A 10,818-nucleotide genomic window follows, 5' to 3' on the forward strand; every position below is an offset into this window, starting at 1 on the left:
TGTGAAGTTAGCAAGCGTTTTTTGTTAAAGTTACTTTTGAATCAGAGTTGCTGACAGCAAGGCAATAGTTCTACAGTTTCATAATTAAATTTGCAATAGTTCTGTTAATTAAAGCCAAAAAAGCTAAAAAACAAAAATCGCTTGCTAACTTCACGTAGCAAGCCTTTTTTCTAGAGTCCGACCGATTAATCGGCATCGGCATCGGCTAGTATCAGCACAAATTTGAGCATCGGCATCGGCCTTTTTCGCCGATTCTTTGCCGATTCTTTGGAATTTCTTTTCAAATGTTCAGGTGAAGCGACAGCCGCCTTTAAAAAACATTTGCAGACAGCTCACAAAAATTATTTATATGGAGAACACTGCCAGCAAAAAAAAATGCCAAAAATTAATGGGATTTTATAGCAGCTTGAAACTTGCACTTCATTATACTACAATGAAATGGTCTACAAAACTGCATACCAAAATTCTGATTAAAAAGTTTGAAGTTTGGGTTAAAATAAGCAGAATTTTTATAATTTTTGTACAAAGTTGAAATCTGAATTTATATGGTGTTTGTTGTATACCAGCTAGACTTTTATAAAAAAAAAATAATAAACATTAAATAAAATTGACAAAATCGGTCAAAATATCGCAATTCTTTTATTTTGTGGACCACTATATGTATGTACATACGTACCTAGCATATAAGTTCTTATGCATTGAGTGCAAAAGAGTGTATTTTAGTACAAAACGAAATGAAATTTTATGTTCCTAAATATTTTTTGTTTAGCACCATATAAAAAAGTGTTTATGTAATGTACATAAATGTGATATATGTACATATATTTTTACACATCATATGTATGGATGTACATACATGTGTATGTAATGTTGCATAACAAGCCAATTAATTCAATTATTTCTTTTCTTTTGTTTTTTTAACGCCGTGAAATTTACTGATTTTATGAATTAATACATTTATTTGCAATTTTTTATGGAATCGGCATCGGCATCGGTATCGGCCGATTCTATCCCCATAAGCAGATTAATCGGCATCGGCATCGGTACCTGAAAAAAAATTGGAATCGGTCGGGCTCTATTTTTCTGCAAAAACAGTTCTGATACCATCAAGTTACGAGAAATAAAGAGTTATGCAGTTCCCTAATAGTCCCGAAAAAAGTTCCGCGAAATTAAAAAAAAAACAAAAACAAATTTTTTAAACTAAATTTTTTTATTTTTTTTTATTACTTTTTAATCAGAGTTCCTGACAGCAAGGCTATAGTTCTACAGTTCCCTAACCAAATTTTCAACAGTTTTGTTAATTTAACCCAAAAAAGCTAAAAAACAAAAATCGATTGCTAACTTCACGCGCAAGCCTTTGTTCAGCAAAAACAGTTCTGATACGACCAACTTACAAAAAATAAAGAGTTCTACAGTTCCCTAATAGTCCCGAAAAAAATTCCGCGGAATCCAGAAAAAAACAAACAAAAATTATTACATAGATACATTTTTTTTTTGTAATTACTTTTTAATCAACGCTCCTCTTTCTAACGGGCGTTTTCTCAAGTAGTTCTAAAAATGTATCTGCCCTTTAAAAACTAATTTTGTTCTCAAAAAATGTGTGCGAAGGGCAGATAAATTCTAAAAGGTACTTGCTTGTAATTTCTACCAGTTTGTTAATTTTTTTTTTCAATATTGCTCAATTGTTGAACCTTTGATTTATATTGTTTTTGTTAAAGAATGGACTATACTTTTACAAAAAAATAACTAGAATTAAATAAAGTAAAAATTGTGAAATCTTTTCAATATGTATACTGTACTGTATTATAATGTACGTATGGCAATGCCATCCTATAGGTTACGAGTTTTAAGCACGAACCAATCAGGTGATCGCTTCTATTATAAAATGACGCGGCCACCTGGCGGCTAAATACTTTACCAAATCCTCGTAGAAATAAATATTATTATAAATATGGTAGCACCACTATACGAGTAACGAGTTAAGAATTAGCCAATCAGGTGATCGCTTCTATTATAAAATGACGCGGCCACCTGGCGGCTAAATACTTTACCAAATCCTCGTAGAAATAAATATTATTATAAATATGGTAGCACCACTATACGAGTAACGAGTTAAGAATTAGCCAATCAGGTGATCGCTTCTATTATCAAATGCCGACGTGGCCACCTGGCGGCTAAATACTTAATAAAATCCTTGCAAAAATAAATGTTATTATAAACATGGTAGCACCACTACACGAGTAACGAGTTAAGAGTTAGCCAATCAGGTGATCGCTTCTATTACACTAGTCGACAAATTTTGACGAAATAGTTTTAACCTAAGAAAAAAAGTGTTTTCTAAGCTAATTTTGGGTCGCTGAACAATACCCATTCTTTTTTTGAAAGAAGCATTTTCGACATTTTTTCGAAAAACGTGGTTTTTGGTACCTCTCGCAGTTATTCGTCAATATCTTTTGACTACAATAATTTTTGTTTTACTCAAATTTGAAAAATTTAAATTTAAACACAATTTTTTTGTTAAAAATAAGCATCTAAAAATGTGTGATTTTCAAAAATTATTGAAAATTCCACTTTTTTCGATTTTGGTTGCTAGTAACAATAATAATTTTTAGCTAAATCTGCACAAGTTATATATTTTTGCAAAGGTGACATCAATATATTTTGAACGGTACCAGAGGTACCAATAACACGTTTTCGAAAAAATCTCGAAAACGCTTCTTTCAAAAAAAGAATGGGTATTGTTTTCGTGTTCAGCGACCCAAAATTAGCTTAGGAAACATTTTTTTCTTAGGTTTAAACGATTTCGTCAAAATTTGTCGACTAGTGTATTAGAAGCGATCACCTGATTGGCCAACTCTTAACTTAGTGGTGCTACCATATTTATAATAATTATTATTTCTACGAGGATTTTATAAAGTATTTAGCCGCCAGGTGGCCGCGTCATTTTATAATAGAAGCGATCACCTGATTATCTTGTGATTAAAACTGGTTATCTATAGGATGGCATTGCCATACGTACATTATAATACAGTGATTGAAAAAATTACAGCCACCCCACATATTACGGAGTTTTCACATTTTTTTCTTTATTTAATTTTAGTTATTTTTTATAAAAATATAGTCCATTCTTTAACAAAGACAATATAAATCAAAGGTTCAACCATTGAGCAATATTAAATAGAGATTAAACAAACTGTTAGAGATTACTAGCAAGTACCTTTTAGAATTTATCTGCCCTTCGAACACATTTTTTGGGAACAAAATTTGTTTTTAAAGGACAGATAAATTTTTAGAACTACATACTTAAGAAAACGGCCCTTAGAAAGATTTTGAGTATGCAGTTTTGTAGGAACTCTGATTAAAAAGTAATCACAAAAAAAATTTATGTAACAATTTTTTTTTTTACTAGATTTCGCGGAACCTTTTTCTGGACTATTAGGGAACTGCAGAACTCTTTATTTTTCGAAAGTTGATGGTATCAGAACTGTTTTTGCTGATTAAAGGCTTGCGCGTGAAGTTAGCAAGCGATTCTTGCTTTTTAGCTTTTTTGGGTTAAATTAACCAAAGTATTGAAAATTTGGTAAGGGAACTGTAGAACTATTGCCTTGCTGTCAGGAACTCGGATTAAAAAGTAACTTTAACAAAAAGCGCTTGCTAACTTTGCACGAGCAGAATCTAGCTATGAACCATCGGATGATAATGACGAAGATGAGGAAGTTTCTGTAGCAAAAGCTAAATATATAAGGAAATCAGAGGCCATACGTGAATCTTCTTCTGAATCGGAGCTGGAGGACGTTGACGGTCAAGTTATAGGTAATAAATTAAATTCGTTGAAGAGGAGTGAGGATCAACCATTAGGTCCCCAGTGCTCAAGACCATTCCATAAAGAAACTCCGGTATTTAGTGGACGCCTAGAATGTACAGAAAGTCAATTCAGAATAAATTGCGATGGTGTAATGGGCACAGGATGGATGGATTAAAAAGAAGTCCTACTTGTTTCTAACTGTCATATGCCTAATGTAACTAAAGGTTTCCGAAAACAAAAATATGGTGCTAAATTATAAGCTGATTCTCTAGTAGCTATTTCAGACTACAATGGCATAATGGGAGGCGTAGATTTGGCAGATTAGAAGGCTGGAATATACGACATGAATCGCAAGTCCCAAAAATAGTGGAAAAAGGTGTTTTTCAAGATTTGTATGTCAGGTGTGGTTAACGCCCGGATTATATTCACACAATTTCAGCAACATATTATGCCGTTTACCGAAACGATGATAGCTGAAGGGATAAAATACAAAAAGTTCACTACACGTCAATGTGGTAGAAGACCAGCAAAACGATCACAAACGGAACGTCTAAATATTGGTGATCAGCTTCCTATTGCACAGCCTTCTCGTTGTCGGTGCGTACATTTCACTTCACAAAATAAGGAAACAAGGACAACGTCAGTTCCGGATGCAACAACGCTTTATGCTTTAAATGTTTTTTTTTTTCACAAATGAATTAAATTTGTAATAGAAACAATCAGTAAAAGTGAAATGTATTATTTTTTATTAAAAGTTGTTATATAATCTTTTGGTCCTTTTGACATTATTGGGACACATACGTCCCACCTAAAATTGTTATTGGGATTATATATCCCAGGATAACGGTAAGGATCTCCGAATTTTCATGTATGCCAAATATATTATATTTTGGTCTTATTACAGTATTTTCCGTCGAAATAATAAAAATCACCTCAGATTTCGAAAAAAAACTCAGGGGTGAAAGGGTTAAAGCAGTCAAAGAGCCAGCAACTGTTACGCAAGAATTAAAGCAGTTCTCAGGGTAAATTATGTTTAATAAATTGCTAATGAAGATCATCATTTTCTGTGAAAAATAGTTTTTTCTCTTAAAATAAAGATCTATTGATAAGGGATAAATTAAAAAGACGCAATATGCATATTTTGCATATACTATGAAAACCAAATTGCAGTTAAAAAAGTACTTACGTCAATATAACACTTCAGTTACAAAAAAGCATCATTTGTAGATAACAATTAATATGTCAAAGTTTAGCCGTTTGAGTTTGTATATAAACTATCGCAAATTATTTGTTTATACCGGGAGCCACGTAAACACAAATAACTTGGGGGAAATGCTAAGCTACAAAAGCGGTGCATTAATTCATGCTACTTCCGGAAATGTTTGACATAATAAAAATGTGAAATTAGTCAAAATCTTGCCAGAGGTGTAATTTTTAATTGCATTTGAAAAGTAAATACTAAAAGCATTTTTAAGCACATACGAAAAATATAATTTATGAAAAAATTGTCAAAATGTGTATGAATGCATTTAGAATTTTAAATCAAAGATAAGGGGCAAAAGTCGCATGACTTTTAAAAAAGTTTCTAAAAAGTGTAAATTTGACACTTTAGTCCAGAAGCGGGCATTTTTGATTGGACTTCAAAATGGTGCTGGCTGCGACGTCGTCACATGTATACTATCATCGTCTTCGTGCGTCTTACAATAATTGACGATTGACTGATGCTTCGCTGGTACTTCCGCAAAGCAAATAAAATCAGTTGCTGTTGACAGTGTTCGGATTAGGGACACAATATCGAACCGAAAGTATCGATATGGTACTCATTTGAAGTATCGCTTTAAAAATATCGGGTACCCATTAATATCGCAATAAAAAGACTCGATATTCCAAATATCGATACCAAAAGCCAAAAAGTTTATCTGAATATAGGTCTCGCATATAGGCCGCTGGGGGTGTAGTGGTTAGAAGTGCGCAAATCTTGAAAATGAAAAACAGCTTCCCATAAAATACAATCGCCGTTCAGAGTCGACATAAAACTGTAGGCACCCCCTTTGTGCCACAACACAAGGTCCACATTACAACACGTAGAGATTGAGGTGTTGACTTAAACACCGAGGCCGCGGGTTCAAATCCCACCACATGCAATCCTAACTATAGTACAAATTTCTGCACTTTAAAGCCCAATTTATATCGGGAAGAATTGTTACAAGCTGTAGCGTATTTAAAAATTTTATTTTTATATAAACTTAATTTTAATTTAACGTATTTTTTATTTCAAAGAAGAAAAAATTCTGAAGTAATCAAAAATTTTCTTTTTGATTTACATAAATTGAAAAAGAACTTAATTCAATAATTCCAAAACGAACAAAGTACAAAAATGAACAGAGTACAATAGTAAATAGTATTAACACTACAATACTCCCCCTTCCAGAGAGTTATTATTATACAAATTGAAAGTAACTTGTTTCTTTTTAGTCGTTGTTGAAACTATATGGTTGTTAGTGTTATGTGGTTCTGTTATTTCAACTATTGCTGGCTTTAGTCTGTCAATCGAAATAATTTTAATTTCATTATTCACATCTACCTTAAAATATTTTTTGTCTTTTTCAATAACTCTGTAAGGCCCTTCATAAGGATGTTGAAGAGAATGCTTGTTAACAATGCGAATAAAAACAAATTTGCAAGTTTGTAAATCTTTTGGAACATAAATTCCTGAATCGGAATTTTTGTGATGTTTTAAATTTGAATTAAAGTTTTTAAAACGTTCCCGTAAACTTCCTAAAATTTCGGCGGAAGTAACATTTTCTGTAGTTGGCACAACAAGTTCTCCAGGTAGACGCAAATTTTGGCCAAAAAGCATTTCAGCTGGAGTGGCTGCAATATCTTCTTTGTACACTGAACGCAAACCAAGAAGAATAATCGGTAGCTCATCGTACCAATCTCTAGTTCCATTCCTAGCCAAAATTGAAGTTTTCAATTGTCTATGGAATCGTTCCACAATACCATTACTTTGAGGATGATAGGAAGAAGTTGTGATATGATGACTACCAAGTAATTTAGTAAGTTCCGAAAATAATTTGGACGTAAATTGAGTACCCTGATCCGTCGTGATTTCTAAAGGCACACCGAAACGCGAAACATATTCATTAAAAAATTTATTTGCAACTGTCTGTGCAGAGATATCCTTTACAGCATATGCTTCCGGCCAACGAGTAAATCTATCCATAATTGTTAAAATGTAGCGGTAACCTCTTGAAACAGGAAGCGGTCCAACAATATCTAAATGTATATGTTCAAATCTGCTCTTCGGAATTGGAATTGTGCTCACAGGAGATTTTGTGTGACGATAAACTTTAGATTTCTGGCAACTTATACATCCTTTTGACCATATGTTTATCTCCTTGTTCATACAAGGCCAATAATACTTCTTCACAATTAATCGGCGTGTAGCCTTGGTACCAGGATGAGCAATTCCATGTAACATATCGAACACTGTCCTGCGCAAATTATTTGGAACGAAAGGTCTAGGACTTTCTCCTGACACTTCACACCAAATATTAAAATTTAGAATAGGAATTTTAATTAAATTAAGATTTTGAAACGTTTGTCCAGAAATAAGTTTATTAAGTTCACTGTCCTGTTGCTGTTCACTCTGTAAAATTTTGAAATTAAGTTCTGAATTTTTAATCACATCTATTTCAAACGCACGAGATAACGTGTCAGCTACAATGTTGGTCTGTCCTTTAATATACTGTATGTCACTAGTAAACTGTGCAATAAACTCAAGATGCCTTGTCTGTCTTGGACTACGCTCAGTTTTGGAATTTAGAACAAAAATCAAGGGTTTGTGGTCAGTAAAAACCGTAAACTGTCTTCCTTCTAATAAATACCGAAAATGTTTAATATTCAAATAAATTGCTAAAAGTTCCCTGTCAAAAGCACTATATTTCATTTCTGCTGGAGAGAGTTTCTTTGAAAAGAACGCAAGTGGTTCAGACTTATTATTGAAATGCTGCTGTATGACACCACCAATTGCTGTATTGGATGCATCTACCGTTAAAGACAATTTTGCATCTTTACTAAAATGATTTAGCAAAATCTTAGATGCAAACTTCTCTTTAATGCATTCAAAAGCTTTAATGGATTTGTCATCCCAAACCAAAATTTTGTCTCGCTTTTTACTTGTTTTATTAATTAAATCATATATAACTCCAGTAAACTCAGCTAATTTTGAAATATATCTATGGTAATAGTTAACCATACCAATAAACTTTTGCGCTTGTTTTATTGACTTCGGTCGTTCAAAATTGCGAATCGCTTCTACTCTGTTTACAGAAGGCTGTATCCCTGCCTCAGATAAACAATGTCCTAAAAAATCTATACTTGGAACACCAAAAATGCATTTGCTTGGTTTGACGTTCAAACCATACTCAGACAAACGTTCGAAAAGTACCCGTAGATCCTTTAAATGTTGTTCTTCACTCTCACTTGCAACCAGTAGATCATCAATATACGCGAAAACAAAATCTAATTTACCTACTACTTCGTTGATGAATCTCTGAAACGTTTGCGCTGAGTTCCTCAGCCCGAAAGGCATTCGGGTGAACTCAAACATACCGAAAGGAGTAGTAATCGCCGTTTTAAAAATGTCTTCTTCTGCCATTGGAATTTGGTGATACGCTCTAACTAAATCAAACTTTGAAAATATATTTTTATTCCTAAGGTTCATATTAAAATCGTGAATATGAGGCAAAGGATAACGATCCGGTACAGTCACATTATTAAGTCTTCTAAAATCACCACAAGGACGCCAGTCATTAACTTCTTTCTTTGGTACTAAATGAAGTGGAGATGCCACGGATGAATTTGATGGTCTACAAATCCATGTTTTTACCAAAAAATCGAATTCAGTTTTAGCTACTTTAAATGACTTGACGTTCAAACCATACTCAGACAAACGTTCGAAAAGTACCCGTAGATCCTTTAAATGTTGTTCTTCACTCTCACTTGCAACCAGTAGATCATCAATATACGCGAAAACAAAATCTAATTTACCTACTACTTCGTTGATGAATCTCTGAAACGTTTGCACTGAGTTCCTCAGCCCGAAAGGCATTCGGGTGAACTCAAACATACCGAAAGGAGTAGTAATCGCCGTTTTAAAAATGTCTTCTTCTGCCATTGGAATTTGGTGATACGCTCTAACTAAATCAAACTTTGAAAATATATTTTTATTCCTAAGGTTCATATTAAAATCGTGAATATGAGGCAAAGGATAACGATCCGGTACAGTCACATTATTAAGTCTTCTAAAATCACCACAAGGACGCCAGTCATTAACTTCTTTCTTTGGTACTAAATGAAGTGGAGATGCCACGGATGAATTTGATGGTCTACAAATCCCTGTTTTTACCAAAAAATCGAATTCAGTTTTAGCTACTTTAAATTACTTGACGTTCAAACCATACTCAGANTGTTTGTTTGTTTTGTCAAATATAAAAAGGCGACTTGTGGAAATGTCCAAACTCCCGTTGTTTGTCGCCGCAACAACGGACGACTTTAGTTTGTTGGACTATTATTTTTCGAAAATGCACATGGTTGTTCGCATTTTTTAGCCTTGTTTCCAAATTTATAATGATATCTACATAACCAATTCGGATTGTCGCGTGATTTTGATCAATATCTAAAAGGGCTCCTAAAACGATTCCTATTCACTGAACGTGACCTTGAATAATTTTGATTCATTTCCCTCCTCATTTCACATAATTCCAAAGAAAGTTTTTCAAAATTTTTAAAAATAAGAGAAGTAGTGTTAACCAAATTAGCCATGACTGCATTTTCACCTTTTGAATTTTTTTATCAGCCAGTTTCGTCAATTCACTAATACTGCTTGAATTAGAACTAGCTAAAATCACGCTTAGGTTCTTCGGTAACTTCCTCATCCAAAGTTTCTTAAGAATTTCATGACTAAAATTGGAACCCGAAAGCAGTACAAGTGACCGATAAAATTCTCTGGGCTTACGATCACCCATTTCAGTATCCGATAAAATTTTGTCTAATTTCGCATTCTCACTTAATGAATGCCTTTCAATTAAAATTTTCTTAAGTGCAGTAAATTTATTATTTTCGGGCGGATTTTGAATAAAGTCTAAAATCGTTATTATAACTTCTTGCGGAAGTGCAGTAATTGTATGTTCATACTTTGTTGTTTCTTGTGTAATATTTTTGGTACTAAACTGCATTTCCGCATGAATAAACNTTAATATTTTTAGTACTAAACTGCATTTCCGCATGAATAAACCACGCTTCCGGACAACTTGTCCAGAATTGTGGTAGTTTGACCGATGTAGCACAAATCTCATTACTATTTCGATCGACATACGGATTTGTTAACTGTTCATTAAACGTACTATTTTGTAAATCAATAAGAGTTTCATTTAAATTATCTCGTGTAGATGTATGTGTATCATGTTGTGGTGAACGAAACATTTTGATTATTTGAATTTGAGCAAATATCAAAAGACCTCAGAAAAGGGAAGTTTACAATTAAAAAATTAAATATTATATNAAAAAAAAAAATTAAATATTATATATGTAATATTTAATAAATAACAATTAAATTCTTTTAATTTTTAATAAAAATAGTATATATATATATATATTAAAAAAATATGAGAACAATACAGCTCACCAGTAAAACTAATATTGTTGTTGATATTAGCGATACTGCTGCGGTCGCTGCTGATACCGCTACTGCTGCGGGTGACTTCGATGCTCTAGCCTCGTTGCCTGTGTCCGCTTCTTCGTCTTCTTCCTACTGCAGCAGCAATGGCAGTGATGTTGGAGATGTTTTGTTTCGTTCTGTTAATGCGCTACTACCAGCTGGAACTTCTCCTACTACTCAAAGAGGAGCATTGAGCACCGCTCAAACTTTCCGGTTGCTGTTCTTGATCTTGAGAACGCTGCTGCTGCTGCTGGTTATGTGGTTGTTGTTGACTGGTTGATGCAATATC

General features: G+C 33.4%; 1 protein-coding gene across 1 annotated transcript; it reads right to left on the reverse strand.

Annotated features, from left to right (window-relative positions):
* Nucleotides 1-9,706: 9,706 nt before the first annotated feature.
* LOC108378497 (uncharacterized) lies at nucleotides 9,707-10,364 on the reverse strand. The gene is made up of 3 exons (XM_017634790.1): nucleotides 10,107-10,364; nucleotides 9,828-10,063; nucleotides 9,707-9,756 (listed from the first exon to the last, which is right to left on the reverse strand). The coding sequence occupies exons 1-3, from the start codon at nucleotides 10,292-10,294 to the stop codon at nucleotides 9,707-9,709; spliced, it is 474 nt and encodes a 157-aa protein (XP_017490279.1). The 5' UTR covers nucleotides 10,295-10,364.
* Nucleotides 10,365-10,818: the final 454 nt, after the last annotated feature.

This window comes from Rhagoletis zephyria, unplaced genomic scaffold (assembly GCF_001687245.7).
Source record: "Rhagoletis zephyria isolate East Lansing unplaced genomic scaffold, Rhagoletis_zephyria_1.1 Rzeph_scaffold_14223, whole genome shotgun sequence".
NCBI classification, from domain to species: domain Eukaryota; kingdom Metazoa; phylum Arthropoda; class Insecta; order Diptera; family Tephritidae; genus Rhagoletis; species Rhagoletis zephyria.